The sequence below is a fragment of the Dasypus novemcinctus genome, chromosome 6, assembly GCF_030445035.2.
Source record: "Dasypus novemcinctus isolate mDasNov1 chromosome 6, mDasNov1.1.hap2, whole genome shotgun sequence".
Taxonomy (NCBI): Eukaryota; Metazoa; Chordata; class Mammalia; order Cingulata; family Dasypodidae; genus Dasypus; species Dasypus novemcinctus.
Genome location: NC_080678.1, coordinates 129,698,799 through 129,725,160, shown reverse-complemented (window position 1 = coordinate 129,725,160; position 26,362 = coordinate 129,698,799). Strand labels below are relative to the sequence as shown.

Below are 26,362 nucleotides of genomic sequence, written 5' to 3'. Positions count from 1 at the left end.
GCATCTTTATATTTTCTCTAAGTTTGGCTTGAAAACAGAATAATTTTTTCTTATTCTCCTCTACTCATACATTATGCTCTGCAGCTAAGAGAAATCATAGGGCCCTTCAAAATTCTGCCTAGAAGCTTTTTTAGTCTGATCCCTCAGTTTCCTAAGTAGATTTTCAATTTTCCATATGACTGCAGGTGATGTTTTTTCTACATCTTCTGCAGCAACATAGCAAAGTTAGCCTTTCCTCCATTTTCCAATATTGCTTCCCTCACTTTCCTTTAAATTCTCACTATTGGCCTCCCTTTTGCTTCCACTGAGAGTCTTCTAAAGGCACATCCAGTTATCTAGCCTTCTCCTCCTGCAATTTCAGTCCTAAAGTCAATTCCACATTTTATGTCATTCTTATGGTGACACCATCCTTTCAAGGATCAAATTCTACTCATGGTTTCACTGCTGCAGAAAAATTGCTCCAAATTTAGTATCATACAACAACAATTTATTACATCACATCAACTCTATATGTCAGAAATTTGATCAGGGCTTGGCTTGGCAAGTCCCTCGCCACACATGGTTTTGAGGTCACTGGATGGCACTCAACCTGATGCACTAGTCCGAAGGGTTCAAGATGGCCTTGTTTATATGTCTGGTGGTTTTGGCCAGGGTGGTTGGAAGGCAAGGCTCTCCTGGACCCTTGACCAGAGCACTTTGCATGTGTTTTCTCCAGCGTGGTTACCTTAGCGTTGTTGGACTCCTGGGAATGTAGACCCCAGGGGATATTTGCAATGTCAGGACATATTTTTGGTTATCACATTGGTGAGATGCCACTGGTGGGTAGATGTCGGGGATTCTTCTAAACATCCTACAATGCACAGGACAGCCCCACAACAAAAATCCAGCTGGCCCAAATGTCATTAGTGCCAAATTTGAACAGCCGAGTTCTGGAGCAAGCATCTCAACAGACCAGGCAGATGATGGCTCTAGCCTCAAAAGTTTTGCAGCCTCAGATTCAGGCCAGACTTAAAGGGAGAAGAGTTAGACTTCACCTGTCACTGGGGTGGCAAAGTCACATTGGAGAAGTGCATTTCGGATGGGAAATATCATCACAACTATCTTTAGGACATACAAACTGCTACTGGAACCATTTTGGCAGTCTGAATGTGATCATAACCATGAAGAAAGAGACACATAATCTGCTTTAAGGAACCAGAAAGGATCAGTCACATTTTGTAGGAAAGATCAAGTGGGGTTTCCTGAAAAAATAACAATTAATCTTGCCTTGAAAGAAGGGTCATGTTTTGAAAAGTGCAGATGGAGAGGAGAACATTCTAGACAGATAAAATAGAAATAAAGGTATCAACTATCAGAATCAACCTGCTATGTCTCTTGGGTCAAATCCAGCCTGACACTTATTCTGCACATAGTGTTTATTGGAACATAGCCATATCCATTTTTCTATGCCTGCTTTCATTACTACAGTGGCAGAGTTGAGTAGTTGCCGCATAGTCCATACAGCCAGAGAAGCCTAAATTGTTTACTATCTGGCCCTTTAGAGATAAGTTTGTTGACTCCTGGACAAGTTCATTAATTTATTTGTTTATTCAACAAATATTCATTAAGTGTGTGCTATGTGTCAGGAATTGTGCCAGATTTGGAGTATAGATGACGGTCAACAAAACAGACATAATCTCTACCATGGAGGATAGATTTAACCATTTATAGTGTTTAGGAACATTTAGGAGAATTAAAAAGTGCTGTGCTTGATATTATTAAGAATACTTAGGAAGAGGGATATGGGAAGGCTTTACCAAGAGAGTAACTCATCAAATAAAACCTGACAGATAAGGAAGAGCCAGTCATGAAAAGTGAAGGGTAGAGAGAAGCATCATTAGGCAAAGCAAAGTTGGTACACAAAGTTCCTAAGGCAGGAAAGACTGTTGCGTGAGAGAGAAATGAAAAGAAGGTCCCTGTGGGTGGGCTATGTGAGCAAGATGGAAAGAGTAGACTGAAATGAAAGCACGCAGGGTCTTACAGGCCAGGAGAAGAATCTGCTTTTTAATTTAACTTTAATAGGAAACTACTTGTGTGAAATAACTGTCAATAAAAAAGAGAAAAATGAAGAAAGAAAACCCTGGCTGCTGGGTAGGGATTGGATAGGAAGCTAGAAAGTGGATAAGAGAATTAGAGAGGTAGGTAAGGCAGCTGATAATGTATCTAGGCAAGGTGTAAGGGAAGTGTGATCGAGAAACTGCTTCTCAAACTTTAGAGTGCTTATGTACCACCTCGGAATACAGGTGCCAGTTGAGTTAGTAGGTTAGGATGGGGCCAGGATTCTACAGTTCCAGTTACATTCCCACGTAGTGCCAAATCTCCTGGTCCGCAGACCACCCTTTGTGCAACAAGGATCTAGAGGTGAAAGCATCTAAAATCAGTTTTTTAAAATGTCCTTTTGAATCATCCAATTACTAAAATTTTCCATTACTGGAAGGCTGAAAGTAAGTTTTTAAAACAAAATCCTGCAAAAGAGAAAACACAGCCCAGGAACATTCAATCTTTGTAAATAAATCAGCTCTCAAGTGAGAAAGCCTTCTGCAGAGCTTCATATATGAGACATTGCTTGGGAGCTAGAGTTTGAGAAGGACATGGAATTCCAGCCAGTTAATGAGGAAGTGCCCAGGGGATAATCAATTTTTTAAAAGTGTTCTAATAAAATTTTATTGAGTGAATCAACAATGAGGACGATTTAATCTCTGCCTTTAGAGAGATTTAGTAAATTTTGTAAACATAGACATGGAATTAAAATGTTTTGGGATACTCACTTCCATGGGGATAAGTGCCATGGGATTGCCAAAGGGAGTTACTTATTCTTAGGGTATAATAAGGAAGGAGCTCTAGAATGATCTTCAAAGGAGGGCTGTGAGTCAGAGGGAAGAGAAAGTGTTCCAGGGAAAGGAAATGGCCCAGAGGTGAAGGAGAGTGTGACATGGTTCACAAAATGACAGAAGTTATGTATGTGGAGTTTGACATTTGCAGTGTGGAGTTTTCAAACAGGAAATGGATTGCCAATTGCCTAGTGCTTAAATTTGTGCCAAAGATTTGTGGTTTTCCCAGAAGCCATTGGGAGTCAATACAAGGATTTGAGTAGGGGTGTATTGGACCTGCTTTAATATTGTTTTAAAAGTTAGGAGCAGGAAGGTCAGACCAGTTAGGAAGCTGGAGCTGAAATCCAGATGGTAGGTTACAAGGCTGAATCAAGATGGTAGCAAGGGGTTGGTAAGATGTGGCTGGCCTTGAGAAGTAGGGATGCAACCAATAGCTATCCTTCCACAGGCTAGGGGTATGAAATAAAATCACTCCTTCTTTCAGAGTCCAAGGCCATGGCTAAATTGCCATCTTACATACTCTGAGCAGTTTCATTTCTCTTCTTCAGTCCTAAAGTTGTTCCCCAAGTGAACTCACATTCAAAGTGTCCATCATGCTTGTCATCACCTCACACCTGAAACTTACATTTTGAAGTGTATACCAGAGGCTGCAGGATGCCAGAGATTTCACTAATAACTGATGCCTTAGATGGGCTGTTGGGCTGCAGTGCCAGCCCTGCTTTCTCAGCTTCCTCCTAGGAAGCCCAAAGAGGTCCTCTCCTCTAAAACCATGACCCTAGGCTCTCTGTAAATGTCATTTGGTCTGGTGCAGACCATGTTCCTGCCCCCTTCCAGATGACTGCTTGCTTCACTTCCTATCCCCTCTCCCCACAGGACAATGCTCACCAAATGGCATCACGTGCCATTATTAGTCTTGGGTTCCTGTGTTATCTGTTGTATTTGTCAGCCAAAGGGGTGCTGATACAAAATACCAGAACTCTGTTGGCTTTTATAAAGGGTATTTGGGGTAGAAGCTTACCATCACAAGGCCTTAAAGAGTTCAACTCAAGGTACCACATGAGGTACTTGTCACTGAAGGTCACTTGCCACGTGTTGAAGCAAGATGGCTGGTGATGTCTGCAAGGGTTCAGCCTTCCTTCCTTCTCTTAAGGCTCCCTGCTCCCAGCTTCTTCTGGTCTCAGCTCTAGACTGGCGTAAGGCTTGTCTCTCTCCCCAGGGCTCATTTCTTTCTGGGTTCTGCTGCTCTGTTTTCTTCACAAGGTCAGCTGCAGACTATCAGGATCATCTCTCTTCCCAGGTCCTCTACCATGTCTAATGGAGCCTTCTCAATTTCCTCATGTATCTGTGTGCTGCCTGCTTCCATGTGTGAGTCTGTTTTATCCCCACCAAGGGGGTCGGGACTCAACCCTGTACGCCCTAATGATGTGGTCAATAAAACCCCTAATCTTGATTTAATAAAGTGAAACTTCTGAATCTAATATAATCTAATATGCCCAGAGAAACAGACCAGTTTATAAACATAATCCAATATCTATTTTTGGAATTCATTAACAATATCAAACTGCCACACCCATACAACTAACTTCTTGCTTAGGGCAGGTTCCCGTGTCTCCCACATCACAGACCCAGAAACACTATTCCTCATTGTTGCAAGACTCAGGGCATGGGACCTTGGGTCTTTCTCTCACTTGTAGAAATTATTTCAGTGGCTTCACTGCTTTTATCTCCAGCTGGACCCTGGGTGGGGTGGAAGGTTGCACCTTGGCCCAGTCTATAAGTAACTTCATGTGTTGGGCACAGGTCTTGGGCTCTTGATTTCTTTACCTTCAGAGTCCTTGGACACTTCAAGAAAGTCTGCCGGAAGGGTCCTAGGAAGCTTTGTGCCTTGCAGAGAAGATATTTCATCCAAGGGAAAAAAATGAAGCTCTGCTTCTCCAGAATTAAAGAAGTAAAATGACGAGCACTGTGCCCGGGTGGGTGTGTAGATAACAGAATGGTTGGAGTGTGGAGTGATTTATAGGTTATTGGCTTAGACAGGGAACTGCCCAGAAGCCAGTGTGACTGGTGGAGGGCATGGAGGAGGAACGGGCTTGGAGAAGGGGTGAGTCCACTCTTCTGCACATGGCCTGGAGGGCTGTGCTCAGAGGTAGGTGCAGTGGCATGGAGCAGTAGAAAGAGCAGTGGGGTTAGAATCAGCCAGGCTTGGATCTTGATCCAAGAATTGCCACTTTTGACATCAGGCTAATTACTTAACCTCTGAACATTGGCGTTTCCATCTGCAACGCGGCAGTAATAATCGACTCATCATGAAGGTTCTCCAAGAAAACATAAGCACATGCTGCAGACACACTTGACTCACAGCCCAGGCTTAGGAGATGCCCATTCCCTCTCCCTCCTCCCCTGAAGAATGCTTTGCTTCTGCCGTCCAAAGGGTCCCAGGCATCACTCAGGGGACACAACGTGGCCAAGGACTGCTCAGAAATTCACCTGCTGCTTAATTGCAGTGGAAGGACTCATAGAACTGGATGCCAGAGACTCTGAAGGCTGTGTGTATAATGCCACTAATTCTAGTCAATTCAAATGAACTAATTTCTTGAGTTGCTAATAGGGTCCCCAGTAAAGTAGGGACCTGAGAGCAAGATAAAACATTGTCAGCAACAATGACTAATGTCTAGTGGGAAATTAAGATGGGGACACTTGCGATCAGGACAAAAATATGCCGGATATCTCCCAGCTCAGCATCAGGAAGATGCTGAGTTCCAGCCAGGTCTGTCTCTCCCCAGAGTCTATCCTTGCTAGAACATGCAGTTTATTTAGAGAGAGAAAACCAATACCCTAAAACAATTAGGGAGAGATTCAAAATCAACATTACAGTCATAAGCTAGATTGCAATGCAGTTTCAAAATGAAAATAGCTTTACAGTGTTTTTCTGATTATAAAAGCAATACTTCCCCTCCGTAAAACAATTCAAACGTTACAGGATTGTGTGGTGCAAGAGATGAACATTCCCCATAAACATCCCTCTACCCAATGCGAGAAATAGTCCCTTACAACTACCTATTTGTCTTAGGTATGCGTGCGCACCAGTTCCTAAAAAGAAATGGGCATTTTAACAAATGGGATGATGCTATACATATATATAATGTTATCTAATCTATTTAACACACAGACCATGGAAATATTTGTAGGTAAAACTGTGTGTATTCTCCTTAAACCTTCATGAAGATGAGTCCCATTCTTGTAGATTAATTGCTCTTTTCTTGGCTGCCTGGTAGGCACTGAGCAAACGAGTATGCATGCAATGCTGGGAACTTAAGAACAGTTATCACGTGCATTTTAGGTGTCCTGCCCTCTCATCGTCCCTGCAAATGGGTCATAGTTGGGTTACATGCCAGGTTATGTCCACCAACCCACATCTCCAGCACATAGCACCGTCCTTCACCAAACCGCTCCCTCTCAATATGGTGATTATGCCTGTGGATGTGTTTGTGTACACGCTTATACATGTGATTATGGACGTGTGCGCTTTGACCAGCTCTGCCACATTTGTATGCTAGTGCAATCACCAGGACACTCGAAATATAGAACATTTCCAATTCCCCGAAATCCCTTCCTTCCTCTTTGTATTCAGTCCTCTCCTCCCACTACCCCCCCCACCCCAGGCACCCACTCATCTACACTCACCACTGATACTACTGCCTTTTTGAGGATGTCGTATAAATGGGATCATAAAGTGCATGGTCTTTTGTGTCTGCATGATGCTCTGGAGTGTTATCTGCGTTGTTGCATGTCACGGCAGTCCCTCTTCATTTCTGATTGGTATCCCGTCATCTTAATAGACCGTGCTGTGTTTAGCCATTTTCCAGCTGATGGACCTTTGCATTGTCTTTACTTTTTGGGCTATTTTGAATCAAGCTGCTTTGAACATGCATGTATATATCTTTGTGGACATGTTTTATGTCTCTTCTAAGTAAATATCTAAGAGTGGAATGGCTTAGTTGTATGATAAGTGCTTGCTTACCTTTATAAGAATCTCCAAACTGCCTTCCGGTGTGGCTGTCCATTTTGCAGCCCAGCTCCTCCCCAAAACTTGGCAAGGCCAGTCTTTCATGATAGCCATTCTGGTGAGAGTTAGATGTGTTTCCTCAGGACCTGATGTGTGCTTCCCTGATGACTCTTGATGTTGAGCATATTTTCAGGGTTTTATTAACCATCCCCGCAAATTCTTTTGAAAAATAAGTCCTTTTTCTATTTCTTTATTTTTTTTCTAATTGGGTTGCTTGTCTTCTATAATTGAGTTGTAAGGTTTCTTTGCATATTCTCGATGCCAGTCCTTTAACGGGCACACCCCTGTTTGCTCTTGTCCCATAACCGTCAGATGCTCTGTTCTGTTTTTCTGCTCCACCCAGTGCAGACCCGACGACTGGGCATGCTCCGAGCCCGACTGGTGTGCTTGCCCACATGTGGCCTTGGCGAGTTTGTACGTTTCAGTCTTTTCCTTCTTGCCCACTTTCATGACCACCCCGTTTTGTCCCACATTCTGCCAGAGGTGACACATTTTTTGTGTCCTGCCTCTCCATGGTTGCTTTGTGACCATAGGTCGCATGTCCTAATTGAAATGGACGTTCCATATCATATGGCTTGTTATGTATATTACATATAAATATACACATAAGGCTTACATAAGCATAAATGTAAGTATTAGGTATATGATTTTGCTGCTTATCTGGCTCTTCTGTAGTGGCGGTTACAGGGAGCGGCATGCCCTGCTGCGGTCTCTATCTTAAGCAGAGGAGGAATGGCCTCACCTCCTTCCTGATACACTGGGGCTGGTCGGCTGTCCCGGCGCCCATGCGGGCCCAGCGAGCGCCGCCTGCCCTGGCCTTCGAGATTGCAGAGGTGTGGCGTTGGCTGTGTCCATCTGAGCGGCCACTGGCTCAGGGCCAGCGACACTGCTCCTTTTTCTCTTTCTCCTCTTTGTGGTTGCTGGGGGAGTGCTTTTCATCCTTGCTTTCCCGTGATGCTTCTGACCTGACAGCTCTCCTGTCTATTTTATTCTTCTTTCAGTTTCCCACAGGTCTGCCCTCTGGAAATTTTGCACAAGTTCTGCTGTGGTCTATGTTTAAGATAATCAACTTTTGCCAGATGCTCCATTTCCTGTGGACACGTCCCTGGTGGAGTCCGAAACTTTCGCTCCCCCCATGATTCTTTCCTTCTGTAGAGTGTGTCTGGTGACTTCCCTTTATCATAGTATGTCAACCTGGTGCTCATTGCCAACTCTTGTGGTTCTGAGAAGCCCGCCCCTGGAATCTCCAAAATGAACTCACCATTTCAGCCAGACCTCAGGAATTCTGGCTGCAATTATTAATACTCTACCTTCCGATGTTTAGCTTCTGCTTGCGAGGCACTGTGTTGGTGCCGAGCAGGTTGTCCCTGCACTCAGCTGGAGCTTCAAACTCGTCATTGACCATGTGAAATCAGCACTGGCTGAATGCCACAGCTGAAGCTGACTCAAACAGTGGGTTCCCCCTTCACACCACCCTGATTCGATGCTAAGAGACTTGAAACACACCCTGAACCTGCTTATTTTCCCATAAAAATGATCAAAGGAACAAAAGAGGACTTGCTATTTTAGAAAGGCTCTCGTGCCGACACGATGATAAATGCACCGTGGCCGACTTGGCTGAAGCCTGCGGCCCAACCAAGTTTGTCTCCAGGCGGCTGCCAGCAGCCCCTGGAGGACGAGGCTGCAACTCATGGGCGACTTGGGCTAGGCCAAGGTCATAAGAGCTTCCTGCTTCCAGTGCTCTCTGGAGATCTGCTTGCCACCTCGGTTGCCAAAGGGTGACACTATCAGTTATTGATGTTATCTGTTAGCTATTTTTAAATATGTCTTCAAGCAAGTTTCCTTTCCTTTCTCCTTCCCTCCTTGTCTCCCTCCCTCCATCACACCCTCTCACCTTCTCTCCCTTCCTTACTTTCTCCCCAGAGTTGGCAAGACTTTCTATATTAAATTGGCTGAATTCTGTCTGCACTATAAAGCAGTCAGATGCTCCAAATGATGAGAGAAGAGCACTTTAAGACACATCTATAACTTGGTTACAGTTTGCAAAGCCCAATCTCCCAAGAGGCCTGTCCCATTTAGGGTCAATAGTCCTGGATTTATTAGGACAGGGCCACAGAGTCCCAAATCCCCACAACCCCGACTCAGATACACTAACACGAAGAACACCCCGATCAACTCAGGAAATACATTTCCCTGATACCAGTGGTCTATGAAATTTATTCTCCAATTGGCTGATCTCTTGGACAGTTGTTTGTCATAATCAGATTTTGAAAGCATGTATCTCCTTTCAAGTGATGATTATGCTGTCACCTCTGGCTCCATCCCTGCTCCTGGTCTGGGCAGAGCAGATTCTGGCGATGAATGAAAACCATAACTGACTTATCAAATAGCCACAGTACTTGTTTTGTTTAACAGTGCTGGAAATTAGTTTTTCAGGCACTGATCTTGACAGGTCAGCTGTCAAAACTGGGTGTCTCTGGCCATAAATTCATTGATCCCGTGAACAAAATTCTGTCTGCAAAATACTAGGGGAAGCCAGAGCAGACGCTCTTCGGTTCCAAAGACACAGTCTCGAGCTGGAGGGCTAAGGGTAGGACTTATATGGGCAAAAGGTTTCTCTGGCTTCCAATCGATCAAGCCTATCAGCCTCATTTGGATTTTATTTACTGAAACTTGTCCCTCCCCATTCCCAGCGGGCATGTGCTGTCTTGACCCTGTTTGGCTGCGAGTGGCGAGAATCCATTTGAGTTTCTATTTTATCATAAATATATCCCACCATAGTCTTTCATTCAGACTGTGGCTTTTCTCTGTTTTGGTCTTCTCTACCCCGGGGGGACAGAAATAATCACAGTTGACCGTTCTGGTCTTAGGATCTGGGCGTGTGGCTTTGTGGAAGGAGGAAGACTGGCTCAGGCTGGGGCGCTCGGCTTCAGCCGATGTGAGGGAATAATAAACTCACCTGCCCCACGGGACGGATCCCGAATCCTGGAACATGGCCACACTTTGATGTGTTTGAAAAGCAGAATTTTGGCTTTGCTTTGAAGTATTTTTTTTTCCTTGTCAGGGTCCAGGTTGCCTAAAGGCTAAAAAGAGAGAAGTCCACATTTTTAATAAAAAGTTGTCATAGGCGCTTTTAGACAAAAAGATAAGGTTGATAACGGGCTTGCATGAGGGTTTTTATTCTCACGAAATCCGCTTTGATTGGGATGAACTTTTTGCACTAGCGCTGTCTGAATATTAATGAAAATGATTTGGGATGGTTCCCTCTCCTTTAGGGACTGTCTTGATGGAGCTGGGACCTGGAAGTGGCCTCTTCCACCTCTCAGAGCCCAAGAGGCTCAGGGCACCTGGCGCCATCTTAGAGGATCTGAGGATGTGGGCGCCCTGCTGGATGGGCTGGGAATAAGGCTGTTTTAAGAGATGGAAGAGATGAGGGTCCTTCTGGCAACAGCTCCCAGGCCTTCTTTTTCCTCTAGATTAAAGAGCAGCTGAGAACAGCTTCTTTGGAACTGGAGGACTGATTCATGGGATTCTGCCTCTCACACGGGCCTTGACAGACTGGCGAGACTCTGGGCCCCGGTGCTCTGCCCCCATTCAGTTCTCAGCCATACAAGTGCCTGTGATAGGATTTTGCTTAATCACCCCACCAGCTATTTTAATCAAAAGTTATTTTCCTGGCTATAAAGTGGTGCACACCTTGTTAAAAACATAGAAGAACATAAAGAAGAAAATAATTATCATTCATAAATCCACCATCTGAGATTGTCCACATTTTACATTCTAACGTATCTCTTCCCATTTTTATGATTGCTTTTTAATTTGTTTTACATAATTAAGCTTGTATTGTATTCACAGTTTTTATATACTGATTCTTTATTTTGTTATGCCCAATTATTTGGTCATAGATAGTTTCAAAATTATTTTCTCCTCATCTTGGTACATAGGTGCATTAGATTCATAGTGCTGCCATAACAAAGTACCACACACTGGCTGGTTTTATCACACTTCTGGAGGCCAGAAGTCTGAAGTAAAGGTGCTGGCAGGGCCGTGTTTCTCTGAAACCTCAAGGGAAGAATCCACCATTACATCTTCCTAGCATTCAGTGGCTCCTGCCATTTCTTGACTTGTAACTGCGTCATTCCAATCATTCTCTCCAGCCTCACATGGCCTCCTTCCCGTGTGCACCTCTGTTTGCTCTGTATGTCCTCTCCTCTTCTGAGACCCCTGCCATTTATTGAATTAGGGCAATTTACCTTAACTCACCTTAATGACCTCATCCTTGCCTAATTACATTGGAAAAGACCTTATTTCCAATTAAAGTCAAAACCACGTTCTGAGGTTCCAAGTAGATGAGAATATTGGGGGCCACTACTCACTAGAGTAGAAAAGGCATTTGATTACATTTTTGAGGTGAATAAATATAACTTTGCTGAAATCCATTCAACGAATAAGGCTGCTTCTGTGTTTCAAGCACTGGGGGATAGAGTATGTTGTCTGCAGTCACTCATGGACATGGTGGAAACAGCTAGAATGCAGGTCTTCTGATTCATAAACATATGCTAATTCTATGCCTTCAAGTTCCATTCTTGTTCCCCAAAACTATACCAGTTATATAATAAATTGAGAAGAAAGGAGAACATGACTTTGAAGGCAAAACTGTTAGCCCTGAGATGGGAATAAATAAGGCAAAGCCTGGGCAGTCCAAGAGCCTGGGATTCTAGGCAGTTTATGAAAAATGCTCGAAGCCACAGCTGGATCACAAACTTAGGAGCAGTGTGGGCATTGGAGATCTTTCTATTTCAGCTTTGCAGAAATTGTGGGCATTGGTTTTCCAAACTGCCACTAATTACGATAAATGTATCATGCAAATGTAACATTCACAACAGAGGAAACTGAACGTGGGTAGATGGAAACTCTCCCTGTCTTTAAATCTGCTACTATTCTTAGAGGAAATATTGATTTTAAAAAGCTAGTAAAGAGTTCCACACACCCAGGAAGAGAGCAGTGGCATTCCAGACAGAAGGAGCTGGGGGACTGAGTCAGGCAGGACATGGTGGTGTAAGTCAGGGGAAGGATTTGGTGGCGCTGGAGGGGTCCGTAGGTACATGATGTGGTAGGAGGCCAAGAGTCAGGGTTGGGTCTGGATTGCAAAGGCCTTTCTTTTAGACCAAGCTTAGAAATGTTAGAATTTATTCTTCAGGAAACGGGAAGCCATCAGACAAATGTTATTAGCAGAGTTCATGGTGAGTCTACTTATGAAGACATCTATCAGCACTTTGGAGGATGGATCAGAAGAGAGAGGTTGGGGGTAATGAGACCAGTGAGGAGGCTCTTCCGGTATCTGGGGAAGAGCTGCACCCTTGAGCTGGGCTCTGGGCTACACACAGAGGGTGGCCTGGAAAGACGGGTGGAGGCAGACCCCTGTGGGGTGGGCTAAACCCTACGTCATGCCTTTGTCACAGTCTTCCTCTCAACTGCTGCTTCCTTCCTCTGTCCTCCATTCTTATGATCAACTGCATAAAAATACAAAGACAGGTAAAGTCAGGGTGGGCAAGGCCAAGCAGGACCCCACTCCAAGCTGCCGAGGTGCCTCTCCACCAGCCCCAGGGAGGTTTGGCAGCGGGTGTTTGGAATCAGGTCTTGGTGCAGCAGCAGAATATGCAGTCTCCAGAATAGACATGGCATCATTAGGGCATGATTGCCCTGGTACAACTTTAGGTGTTATCAGAATGGTCACGGGGTTCTTGGTAGCTCCACCTACACCCAGGATGAGTAACGGGTCACATGTCAGCATCTGGGCTCAACAGTTATGGGGGTGCAGACACAAGCAGCCCAAGTACATACCATCTGCCTGTTCCTGCCCCTTGAGTCCATGTCAGAGTCCACGTAATCCAGGGAATCGACACCTTGACTCCTTTTTTGAATTTTTACTCTTCTCTTTGGCCAACGATTTAATCCAGTTGCAGGGAGTGATTCTGGGTCCAAGCACTATTTCCTGAGATCCAGTGGAGAAGCATATGTAGGAGATGCTAATTCTGACTGCAGTCTCAGCAGAAGGCTCAGGGGGCCTGCAAAACAGGCTCTAGAACCACATCTCATTCTAATGTTCCCACTGTGGGCTTCTGAGTTGCAGTAGCTCCTGGGTGGGATGGTTTCTGAAGCTCTGGACATGTGGTCCAATAGCCAGGGCTCAGTGTGGAGACCCTGCTGCAGATGGGAAGACAATGGGAGGTGCTGGAAAAGTTGACAGATCTCTATCTGCAGCTGTTGGTGGCTCTGCTGGGGCCTCAGAGGGGACTTCTCCATCAAGGGGTTTTTCTTCCTTTCAGGCCCACTGTGGATCTCATGAGTATTCCCTGATAAGGAGCAGATGCTGCTTGCAGGAGTCTAAGCCTTTAACCCCTTGCTACTCAAATGCTAGTCCACAGATCAGCAGCAGGCGCCCATCACCTGGGAGCTTGTTAGAGATGTGTAATCTCAGGCCCTAGAACCAGAAAGTACATGCAAAATCCCTGGGTGATTTGTATGAATATCAGAGTTCAAAATCACTGCTTTAATCTTCAGTGCTGGTTGTGATGCTGGCTGCACATTAGAATCACCTGGCATATTAGTTCCCTGGCTGCTGAAATAAATATCGTACAGTGGGTTGGCTTAGCAACAGGAATTTATTGACTCATGGTTTCAGAGTTGAGAAAGCTAGCTCCCAAGGTGGGGCTCTTCTGACTGGCCAACAATTTTTGGGGTTCGTTGGCTTTTCCACTACATGGCAATGCACATGGCAGCACCTTCTCCTTTCTCTTCTGGGTGCTATTGACTTCCAGCTTTGGGTTCTCCCCATGGCTTCCACTTCTATGTCCAATTTTCTTTGCTAATAAAGACTTCATTCTCTTCCTGGGTAGTAGGAGTTTAGGGGGCATCTTATCAGGAGCATCCTAGAGGTAGGTTTCTATTCTGGGGAGCAGCATCCTGGGCTGCATTCTGGGGAGCATGTTAAAGGTGGGAATCCCTGAGGTGGAACCACCACTCTTAGTGACCCCAACAGCCCCAGGACCCAGGCAGTACCTGCTGTACAGTCAATGGGCAAATGAGTGTGCCCACTGAGCGAGGGTGAGCCTTAACCCGCCCTTGCTCAGTTTGGGCACACTCATATACCATCTTCAAAGATCCTATTTAAAATGGGTCCACACTCGCAGGGCCATGGTTGGGACCTGAACATGTGTTTTGTGGGGGACAAGAGTCAATCCCAATACCTGAGGAGTTAAAATACCCAAATTTAGCCTGCTACAGACCAATTAAGTCAGAATTTCCAGGGGTGGGAACACGATATCAGTATACTTTCAAATCTCCCATGGGAAATTTTAACGTGCATCCAGGGTCCTGGAAGAGTTGTGGTTCCCTGCCCATATGTCAGGATCACCCAGAAAGCTCTGAAACTGCCCATGCCTGTTCCTTCCTCCCACATGCCCTGATTAGATTGGTGTGAGATGGGATCCGATATCAGTATTTGTTTAATCTCCTCAGTTGATGGTTGACGATGACTGACCAGACAGAAGATGACCTGAGGCAGGGGAGCAGGGAGGGGAACAGCCCCAAGAATTTCCTCTCCTTTCTAAGCCAGAATGGTGTCCCCTCAACCACCTCCAGGTGCCTGTCAGAGTTGCACCTGGCTATTGGATAGACCCCCCAGGCTTGGACGCTGGTTGGCTTCTATCTACATACCAGGGGAAATCCCTGCAGTGATGGCAGCTCCTGACCCTGCTTTGCTGTAGGCATCAGGGTGTAGGGCAAGCTGTGCACTTGGGTCTTGTGACTTTCCTCAATGCTGGGCCTCGTGCTGCCCTGTTGATGACCTTAAGGGCCTCTGGCCTGGGCAAGTCAAAGGAATAATTCAAGAAAGAAGATGCTTTGTGGGAGATACAGTGGCTTGGCCTCAGTGGGCAGACAGAAAGCCAGTGGACATAAACATTTGTTCCAGAGATCAGGCATTGCCAGTTGGTTTCATTTAGGGATGTAGCAAGTCCTAGAGCTTCAGAAGAACTGATGGAGAACGTGAAACCCTCCGCCTGTAACATCTCCATTTCTTTTAAGGTTTGAAGATGGCCATGGGTCTCTGGAAAACTCAGAGAGCTGCTTCCTACCTCTCTTCCCATCACATCCCAGGTGAACAGGCACGGTCCTAAGGTGTGCACAGGTGCAATTCTGCTCCTTACATTCCCTTTTTATTTTCCTGCACAGCTGGCAACGTGGGACTCAGAGAAGGGCCTGAATGGCAGCTTGCAAGAGAGGCCCATGGGCAGCCGTCTCCAAGGACTGACTCTCAAAGTGGTGACTGTCTTGGTAGGATCACGTGTACATTCGGGAGCATCATCTTCCAGGATTTTGAGTCTGCGTCTTCTCTCTATTTGCTTTAATGCTGGTTTTAGGGAGAAGGGCACCTTGGTTTGTCTTGAGGAGTGGGGTTCTGTCCCATGTGTCTGGGTCTTAGTGGGGAGATCATTGAGCTACTCTAGGGAAGGACCACTCATATGGACTAACAGATGGGATTTAGAAGCCCCAGCTGCTCCACTTGTTCTTAGATGCAAACCAAATCTTGACTTCTTAACATTCCTTAGGAAAGCTGTGCTGGTAACCAGTATCTCCTGGAAAAAGGCAGGACTTTCTTCAAGAACCCCAAACTGCTCACAGACCCAGGTGGTACAAATTCATATTGAAGACATTTCTTTGGTTGTAACCAATCTGCAAGGTCGACCTGGGGTCACAGCCTTTTGCATTTGTAAGACACCTTAGCAGTAACTTTCTTTCAATTGCTTTCTTCACTTCTTCACAAAGGTTGAAGGAGGCATTCTAGATTTACTTCTTATTGACTGGGTCAGACAGGGTCCCAACATTCCTCTCTGTCCCAAAGAGGCACTGGAGTCTCCTTGAATCTCTAAATCACTGACAGTGGTTCTTCTGCATTCTCCATATATACATCATGAATAAACCTTACACCCTTTCTCCAACAAATTTAAATTAAAGAGATATGTTCTCTGGGGCTCTTTGCCAAAATCTCCTTGTGGTTCAGTTTCACACAAGAAGGAAAGAGCAGTGGGAAGGCTCAAGCATTTCCCACAGGTCATGTACTCCACAAGAGCACAGATGAGTTAGCATGACCTGGCATGCTTTGGACCTGGCCCTATGTGAAACTCATCCCTTCCCACCTACGGTATGACCTTGGCCAGTTACTCAACATCCATGTCCTAGGACAACCCAATAGATGTCATGCCATCTTTTCTCTACCTAATATAAAAGGGTTTTGGGGGGGAAGCAGATGTGGCTCAGCTGATAGAGCGTCTGCCTACCATATGGAGGGTCCAGGGTTCTATACCCAGGGCCTCCTGACCTGTGTGGTGAGCTGGCCCATGCACAGTGCTGTTGTGTGTGCAAGCAGTGCCATGCCATGCAGGCGCACCCCCGCATAGGGGAGCCCCACACACAAGGAGTGCACCCCTCAAGGAGAGTCACCCTGTGTGAAAAAAGTGCAGCCCACGCAGGAGTGGTGCCGCACACACAGAGAGCTGATGCAGTAAGATGACACAACAAAAAAGAGACACAGTTTCCCAGTGCTGCCTGATAATACAAGCAGACATGGAAGAACACACCATGAATAGACACAGAGAGCAGACAACAGGGGAGAAGGGGAGAGAAATAAATAAAATAAATCTTTTTAAAAAAAAAGTTTTTTTGCCATTTATGATCATGGATACATATCCACATTTCTTAGGTGGGCACTTCTAAGGAGAGAACTCTGGTTTAGCATGAATGTTCCTTGTGAAGGAATGGAAACAAACCATGTTACAGGGAGCTGGGATTTGGGGGCAATCCTAAGATAACAAAACGTAGGACAAATGAATTTCCATTCCTCTATTTTGATGCACAGTTGGTGATCTTCCCAAGCAATATAACCTGAAGTCTGTAAACTGCTTTTAGGAATGGGCAGAGCAATCCTGACCCTAGGCCTAAATATGCTGACTACAAGCCCACATCCTTCAATGTCCTGAAGTTGTGATTGATCAGCTTGGCCTCTGCCATAATGCCCCGGGAATCGGTGTTAATGAACCCATTATTTAATTAAAGACCATGCATCCTGTTGTCCTCAGGAAGAGCCTTTCGTGATGGTGGCAGAGAACATCCTGGGGCAGCCCAAGCGCTACAAAGGGTTCTCCATCGATGTCCTGGATGCGCTGGCCAAAGCTCTGGGCTTCAAATATGAGATTTACCAGGCCCCGGATGGCAGGTACGGTCACCAGCTCCACAACACCTCCTGGAACGGGATGATCGGGGAGCTCATCAGCAAGGTAGGTTCCCAAAGTAGGCCCCTGGGGAGGGGCATCCTGGTCTGCCTCCGGGGTGAGAGCCACACTTGGCCCCGATTTGCAGTTGGTACCCAGAGACCAGCTAAATAGACCATGGCTACCAATATGGCCCAGGAAGGCTCCAGTGCAGCCTCTGTGCCACAACTCCCAACCTCTATGTTTTCATCCTCCTCCTCTGTGTTTGTTCTCCCCATCCCTTGCTCTTAATTGCCCAACATCTGCCCACTGTGCCTGCTCAGTCATGTACCCTTCATGAAACTCAGCCCTCAAATCTTTGCCCTGAAACAGAAACCTAGATCTCACCAGGGGCACTGGCAAGTGTTTATTTTTGTACCCCTCATTGCCCACAAGTGGGATGTGGATGTGTGTGTTTGCATCGTTTTGTGTAGGTGCGTGACATTCTCCTAGCTCCCATATTAATATCAAACCATCACCCTTCCCCCCTCCTAAAGGATCTGCGTCCGCACTGAGACTCAGAGCGTGTGGCCAAGTCACACCTCCCCCCCTCCCATCATTGCCTCTGTCATCCATGACCTCTGGTCATTTCCTGTGCTCATTTAGTACACTGGCATCTTACTTGAGCACTACCTCGCCACCACCCTTGACCATTTCTGACACCCTCATGAATACCTTCCTACCTCCAAGGACCTTTGCTTGCGCTTCACTCCGTGCCCCCATCCTGGGCATCTTGTTAGTATCCTGAAATCTTCAGTCATAAACGTCACCGTCCCGCTCTATGATTGTAACCCACTATCCTGGCTCTCATGGGCTTCCACTCCTAAAGCACTGGCCCTTTGTTCTTCAACCCATTGATCCAGAATGTAGGCCTATAACTCCTCCAATTTCTCTTAAGCTTTTGTAAAAAAAAAAAAAAAAAGAAATGACTTTATTGAGGTAAAATTTACATACTATAAAATTCACCCATTTTAGATGCACGATTCAATGATTTTTAGTAAGTTGACCGAGTTGTGCCACCATCAGTATAATCTAGCTTTAGAATATTTTCATCCTCCCAAGAATATTCCTTACTCCTATTTATACTTTGTCTAATCCGTTCACACCCCCAGCCCTAGACAACCGTGAATCTACTTTCTTTCTCTAGAGCTTTGCTTTTCCCAGCATTTCATGTAAATAGGGCCCACCCACATGTGCTCGTGGCGGCTGGCTTCTCCCACTTAGCATGCTCACATTTGAGGTCATCCTTCTCTTAGGGTTTTAATGCCCTTCTAATACTGCATTCTCCCCTTCCTAGTGGTTGAACAAATCACTCTGCCCTGCATCCCTTGGGATTCCCTTGTAGTCTTAATTTCTTGATGCACCTGAGCCCAGAATTAATCCTCTTATCTCCCTTTCTGAGCCCAACCTCCAGGCTGCTGAATGCAGTAAAAGGAGAAAACTGCAACTGACACATTGCAGTATGAACAATGTGTGGTCTCCAGGCTCAGCCGGGCGTTCAGTACTGGTCCTCGGCTACATCACCATCGTCACTGTTGCAAAATTTTGCCTTTCTCTTCAAGCTACCTGATAATCTTCTATTTTTCTCAATTCAAAAAGAGAGACTCTGTTCCTATATTGGGGGCAACAATTGAGACTGCTGGGACTGAGACTGCACTTCACACCTGCCCTCCCCTCCAATTTCCTGGCAAAGGCCTTCCCCATCGCCCTTGACCCTCTTCTCAATCCTATTTCATAAAGAGGCTTTGCTCCTACCTGTGTTGTAAGCCTGTCCCTCTCCACTAGGTCTCTTCCTCAGCCCTTATATATGCTCCAAATTCTCTCATCCTAAAATAAATAAATTAATTAAAAATCCCTGGATCCTATTTTGCTGGGAAGAGAGGCAAGAACCAGAGATGCGAGTTCATAAGCACAGGAGGAGAGCTGGTGGGTAGTGGCTGCCAACGTATTTTCTCTTCTCTAGATAAGCTGTTTGGTTTCACAATTTGGGACAACACTTTCTCTTTCCCCCTACCCCTCATATTAACCCTAACAAACATCTTCCTATGCTTGAGTCTTAATTTCCTAGGGCTGTTGTAACCAGTGACCACCCGTGTGGCAGCTGAACACAATAGCAGCTGATGGTCTGCAGATCTGGAGACCACAAGTCAGAATCGCAATGCTGGCAGGGCTGTGCCCCTCTGCCGGCTATGGTCGAGGGTCCTCCTGGCCTCCTCCCAGCTTCTGGCAGTTTGCTGGCAGTCCTTGTGATCCTTGGCTCACGGCTGCAGCCTCCATCCCTCCACCTCACATGGCCTTCCTCTCCCTGAGTCAGGCTGGGCTTCCTCTTCTTATTAGCTCACCAGTCATACTGGAGTCAAGGTCTACTCTACTCCAGTATGACCTCATTTTAACTAATTCTGACTGCAATGACCCCTATTTCCAAGGTCCCATTCATTGGTATCGGGGAATAAGACTTCAACCTATCTTTTGGGTGGGACACAATTGATAAAGTGTGATTCCACAATTTGAATATTAGGGTTGGATCAATTGTCATGATTGGTTATTCTGAAACAAAACTAGTTCTGATGACATCTCCCGTTTGGAGGTCTAAGAGCCAAGACCAAGGCGATCACTGTACATTTTAGTTCTTTATGGATAAAGGGGGGCTCTAGCCCCTGTTATTGCCTGTCATCCACCCTTCTAGGCTTGAGGGATCTAACCTCTGATAGACTTAGCAGCTCTATCCTCATGCTCTTACCTGTTTCCATGTTAATGGAGTCTTTATTTGTTAAAAGAAGCCTGCTTGGAAGGTCAAAGTCTTGGGAGATAATTTTGAGGTCATAGAATAGCAGGTCCAGAGAGTCACAATACAGCATGGTTTTTCTGCATGAAGAATCAGCCCTTGTATCTTCAGGCCATGAGTTGTAGGCTGTAGAAGATTTAAAGTCAGAAACAACTCCTCATTATTTGGATGATTTTATTCTCTGGCCTGAAAAAGATACGCACATAAAACAACCAGGGACGGCTCGCCATGTCAATAGGATACTAGAGTTTGGAGAGGCTTCCTGGGAAAACGGAGTATCTCTGTGGCTTTATTAGTGTAGGAAGGATGCCCAAGAGCCTTCTCGGTGGAGGTGGGAGGGAAACGTGGGTGCAAGAAAGGGGAGAGCTAGCTGATGTTCATAAGGGAGGAAAAACTCACGCAGGAGTGAAGGTGATTCACTTGACTCTTTTCTCTCGGAAAGGTTTCCGGGGGTTCTAAGTGTTGGGGAGAGAACCTTGGAAGGTGCAGGAGGTATCACTAGATGATCCTGCATCATTCAAGGTCACCAGGGCCCTCCTCAGTCCATTTCCTCTGAACAGGATGGATCTTGGCCCAGCCGGTCAGGAGGATGAGGGCTGAGGGCAAACGGGCGGTTTTGCCTTTCAGAGAGCAGACGTGGCCATCTCGGCACTCACCATCACCCCGGAGAGGGAGAGCGTGGTGGACTTCAGCAAGCGGTACATGGACTACTCGGTGGGGATTCTCATCAGGAAACCCGAGGAGAAAATCAGCATCTTCTCGCTCTTCGCTCCGTTTGACTTCGCGGTCTGGGCCTGCATCGCGGCCGCCGTCCCCGTGGTGGGTGTGCTGATATTCGTGTTGAACCGGATACAGGCCGCGCGTGCCCAGGGCGCGCCCCAGGCCCGCCCCTCTGCCTCTGCCACCCTGCACAGCGCCATCTGGATCGTCTACGGGGCCTTCGTGCAGCAAGGTACCTGTCGTTCTTTCTAGGGTCCCAGGAGGACTGGCCCCCTGGCACCGCCCTGAGCCCCATTTTACCAAAGTCACTTCAAATGCAATTTCTTTCACCCCTAGGACAGCGCTGGTATCGTGCCACTCTTGCTTTATCTGAGTATTATCAGGTGGAAATTAAACGAACCGACAACAAGCAGCTCAACTTCAGATCCTGATCCTCCACTTAGGATAAAATTAATTTTGGAGTTCTGCTTGGCACTTTTCACCCTCCCACATTCAACTGATTGTTATGCACACGAGAATGTCAGAAGAAATTCTGAATCTCACTTAAATGTGAGGTCCTAATGGGAAATCAGTTGTGTAGCAGTCATCTGAGCAGCAGCCCATCCGCTCCTGAGATACGAGGCGCTCCTGTCTCTGAGTTGAGGGTTGTGCGATTTGACTGGTAGCGAAAACAAATTGGAAAGCTTCTAATGTGAATCGTGGCCCTGTTTGCACTGTGGCAAAGGCTTTGCGAGGTTATGTAAGGATAAAAGCAGTGGGAAGCTTCCTTCTGCTCCCACTAAGGGACCAAGGAGGCAGCTTCCCACTGAAAGTCACATGCATGTTTCTGGAAAACCCTGGAAAAAAAAGAAACTGTCACCTAACGTGGGCTGAATGTGAATAAAAGTGATTTAGTGCATTGCATTTCTGGGGTTTAAAGAAAGGTAGGGCGTGCCCTGGGTAGGAGGCGTTTTATATTCACAGAATTCCTGAGACTACTATATGTGGATCTGGAATTGGAAAGGAACCCGAAGTTCCTGCCGTGGGTTAAAATCTTCTTCCCAGAAGGTTTTAGTATTTGGCGTTCTATCCTTGGGGCCTTGACCAGTGCCACATTATTGGAAGGGCAGATCTGGCTCTTCCGGTTTTGTTGGTGGTCCTGGCCCCCTTTCCCTGGTGAATGGGCTTAGGGTCCTTTTCCAGAATTGTATCCGGCCGCAGACCCAGGGGACCCCCTCTCCAGGGGCCCAGGGAGCACAGGCAGCAGTGGCGAGCGGCTCCCTTGGGTGGGGCAGGGGCGGGGACCCTGCCAACCCAGTGCCTGCCCCTCACAGGTGGCGAGTCGTCGGTCAACTCCATGGCCATGCGCATCGTGATGGGCAGCTGGTGGCTCTTCACCCTCATCGTGTGCTCATCCTACACGGCCAACCTTGCTGCCTTCCTCACAGTGTCCAGGATGGAAAACCCCATAAGGTGAGTCCGTCCCTCCAGCTCCAAAGGGCCGGGAAGAGGCTGCGGCCCGTCCAGGTGGCCTGGTGCAGCAGGGGTCCCAAGATGGGGCCCCCAGATCTGCCTGCCGCTCGTTGCCTGGAATCTTTAGCACACAGAGCAGAGCCTGCCCACCGTTGTACATTATTTTATGTACAATTCAATCAATGCATAACTTCATTAAATCACATTCTTTGAATATATAAACGCCACTTACAAAAATAAGAGATCAAAACATGAAAATTTAAGGACTGACATTTCCTAAGACACATAAACATGGATTGCAGACTTGTTTAACCACAAATTTCTAAACATATCGTTAAATTAATTGAAATCATAAATCTATTATATCTTTTCAAATCTTCAAATACCTCAAAAAGGATAATAAATCATGCCAATTAGTGATTAGAAAGCGTATTTCAGTGATACATCTATAAAATTATTGAAACCAAAGTACATTTTTTTCCTCCTCACCTATTTATAATCTTACAAACTTTTTATCCGTGTGGCCTACAAGAATGAGCTCAAGCTAGAGAAATAACTCTCAGCTATGCCTTGGCTTTGCAGTCAGATCTCTGTGTGCAGTATAAAATAGAAAAGAGTTGCACAAGGTCACCCTGGTGGACTGCAGGGTTGCTGCAGCGGACGCAGGCGTGCATCGACCCCGCGCATCGTTGAGTGCAGCCCAGCTTCAGTCTCTCACGAGAGCCCTGACCCGCGTTTTCCGAGCCCCCGCTTTCAGTCGCTTTAATCCCCCTGCTCACTGTTGTCATCTCTAGGCTTCTGACCAACGCCCCTCATCAGGTCTAACCAAGTCAGCAGACTCAACCAGCTTCTGTGATTCCAACCGCCCATTCAAATCTCCTTGATCCAGTATGCTGTTATCTCACTTACATTCTAAAATAGAAATTTTTATGGAGATAATTGTAGATGCAGATGGAGTTGTAAAAATAGTACAGGGAGTGGCCCTTGTATCCATTACCCACTTTTCTTCAATGGGTGCATTTTGCAAAGACTAACATTACCTTACAATCAGGATATGGACATTGAAATTATTCACTGATTTTATTTGGATTTCTCCTTCTGTACTTGCACTGGTCTGTGTATGTGTGTGTGTGTTTAGTTCTGTATTATATGTAGTTTTGTGTATCTGCCACCACAGTCTATAACCTTGGCAACTACTTATCTGTCATCCATTTGTAAAATGTTGTCATTTCAAATGTTATATAAATGGAATCATATAATACATAACCTTTTGGAATTGGCTTTTTTCACTCAGTATAATTCCCTAGAGATTCATCTAAGTTGTTTCATGTATCAATAGTTTGTTCCTTTTTTTGATGAGTGATATTCCATGTACCACGGTTTGTTTCATGTTTTACCCATAGAGAGCCGGTTGGGTTGCTTCTAGTTCCCAGCTATTACAACTAAAGCTGCAAAGAGAAATTGTGCAAAGCTTTTTGAGTGAATATAAGTTTTCATTATTTCTGTGATAAATGGTGAAAAATGCAATTGCTTGGTTATATGGAAATTGCATATGGAGTTTTATAAGCAACTATCAAACTGTTTTCTACCATGACTTACCCTTTTTCATTTCCACCAGCAATGTATGAGGGATCAGTTTCTCTGCATCCTTGCCAGCATTTGTGTTGTCACTATTTTTAATTTTACCATTTTTGATAGATGTGTAATGAAATCTCATTGTGGTTTTAAATTGCCTTTCCCTAAAGGCTAATTGTGGTGAACATGTTTTTATGTGCTTATTTGCCATATGTATATCCTCATCAGTGGAATGTCTCTTTGTCTTTAGCCCATTTTGAAAATGGATTATTTGATTATTACAGTTATATTTTGAGAGTTCTTAACACATTCCGGAAACTATTTCTTTACCAATAATTTCTTCCACTCTCTAGCTTGCCATTCCAACCTGTTAACAGAGCCTAAGTTTTAATTTTGATGGGATCCAATTTATCCATTTATCCATTTGTGCATTCTGTTTTTGATGTCAATTCTGAGAACCCTTTGGTGAGACGTAGATCCCCAAGTTTTTCTCCTATGTCTCCTTTTTTAATTTTATAGTTCACATTTTGCATTTAAGTTCAAGTATTAGGTTGAGGTTCTTTTTGCTTTTTCTTTTTTATCCTCCCTTATTCCCTTCCTTCTCTCCTTCCCTCCCTCCTACTGTTTCTTCCTTTCCTTCTGTTTCTTTTATCTATGGCTGTCTAATTGATCTAGCATCACTTGTTTGAAAAGGCTGTCTTTTTCCATTGAACTGGCTTTCCACCTTTGTCTAAATCATCTGGACATATTCGTATGCGTCTGTTCTTGGCTCTTTTTCCTGTCCCACTGATCTGTGTGTTTGCCCCTCTGTTAACACCACTCTGTCTCCGTTACTGTGGCTCTACAGAAAGCCTTTCTAGCAGGTAGAGTGATTTGTCCTGCTTTAATCTTCATTATCAACATTGCGTTCAGATGTTTTATGGCTTGAGCCTTTCCCTACAAGTATCTGCATTAATTAGAATAAACTTGTTTATATCTATGAAAATGTGCTTGAATTTTAATAGGAATTACATTAATTATAGGATTACATGCTTTAAACCCATAGATCCTAATTTGCTGGGAATATTTATGAATGTTGGATCTTGTCAAATGCTTTTTCTGCTTCAATTACTATGATCATAAGAATTTCTTCTTCAGTTTGTTAATATGGTAAATAACATTGATTGGTTTTCAGATGTTTCATGCATTGAGTAAATTCTACTTGGCCACATATATAACTACTTTCATATGTTGCTGGATCTGATTTGCTAATATTGTTGAGAGTTATTGTGTCTAAGTTCATGAGCCTGAGTGATATTGGTTTGTACTTTTCATTTTATGTGTTGCCTTGTCTGTTTTAGGATATTGGGGTAACACAACTCATAAAATGTACTGGAAAGTCTTTCCTTGTCCTCTATTTTCTGGAAAAGATTGTATGAACTTGATGTGAATCTTTAAATTTTTGGTGGGATTCTCTAGGAAAACCATCTGGGCCTGGAGATTTCATTTTTGAGCATTTAAAAATTCTGAATTAATTTTCTTTGATAGTTAGGGGCCTTCAGATTGCCTGTTTCATTTTGGTTGAGTTTTGCTCATTTGTGGTTTTCAAGGAATTGGTCCATTTCTTTTAAGTTGTTGAATTTATGAGTGTAAATTTGTTCATAGTACTATCTTATTGGTTTTTGTAATGGCTGCAGAATCTAGTGATATCCCCTCTTTCAGTCCTAATTTGTGTCTTTGGTTTTTATCTTTTGTCTGCCTTGCAAGGGTTTATCATTTTATTGATATTTTTTTGGAGAAGTAGCTATATGTTTCATTGATTTTCTCTATTTTTCCCTATCTTCATTATCATTGTTTTCTCTTCTTCTTTCTCCCTTTCTGCTTGCTTTGGGTTATAATTTGCTCTTTTTCTTCCATGTCCTTTATTATTATTATTATTTATTTTGAAGGACACTTTAGATTACATAAATGTTGCATTAAAAAATACAGGAGATTTTCATATTCCCCACTCCCTCTGACTCCCACAGTTTCCCACATTAACAACATCCTTCATTAGTGTGGTAAGTTTGTTACAATTGATGAACACATATTGGAGCATTGCTACTAACTGTGGACTATAGTTTTTCATTATAGTTTATACTCTGTCCCACACAATTTTGTAGGTAATGACAGAACATATAATGACCTGTATCCATCATTACAATGTCATGCAGGACAATTCCAATGTCCCTAAAATGCCCCCATATTATACCTATTCTTCCCTTTCCCTCCCCTCAGAACTTCTGGTGGCCACTGTCTTTATATCAATGATAAAAGTTCTTCCATTGCTAGAATGATAATGTCTATAATAGAAAAATAATAAGTCTACTTTAGTCCATTATTGATTCCCCAATCTTGAGGATTTTGAGCTTGAGCTAGTGATGGCCACTCTGCCTCTAATTGAGAGGGGACTTAAATCCCATGGGACAGATGGATGCCACTATCTTGATTGTAGTTGCAGACATTCTCTGTTCCTTGGGATGGATGTTGTCCATCATCATCTCCTTGTTAGTTGTCCTGGGTGAGTCCAGTGAACTGGAGAGTAGGTGTTGCAACTCTGCTGAGA

At 44.8% G+C, this 26,362-nt stretch overlaps 1 protein-coding gene across 1 annotated transcript in view; it reads left to right on the top strand.

Annotated features, from left to right (window-relative positions):
- Window positions 1–26,362, top strand: part of GRID1 (glutamate ionotropic receptor delta type subunit 1) — a 688,202-nt gene that overhangs the window by 561,851 nt on the left and 99,989 nt on the right. The window contains exons 9-12 of the mRNA XM_058299400.2: window positions 15,172–15,273; window positions 17,076–17,273; window positions 20,659–20,983; window positions 22,065–22,203. Of these exons, the coding sequence (XP_058155383.1) occupies window positions 15,172–15,273; window positions 17,076–17,273; window positions 20,659–20,983; window positions 22,065–22,203 (764 nt within the window). The remainder of the gene's footprint in view (window positions 1–15,171; window positions 15,274–17,075; window positions 17,274–20,658; window positions 20,984–22,064; window positions 22,204–26,362) is intronic.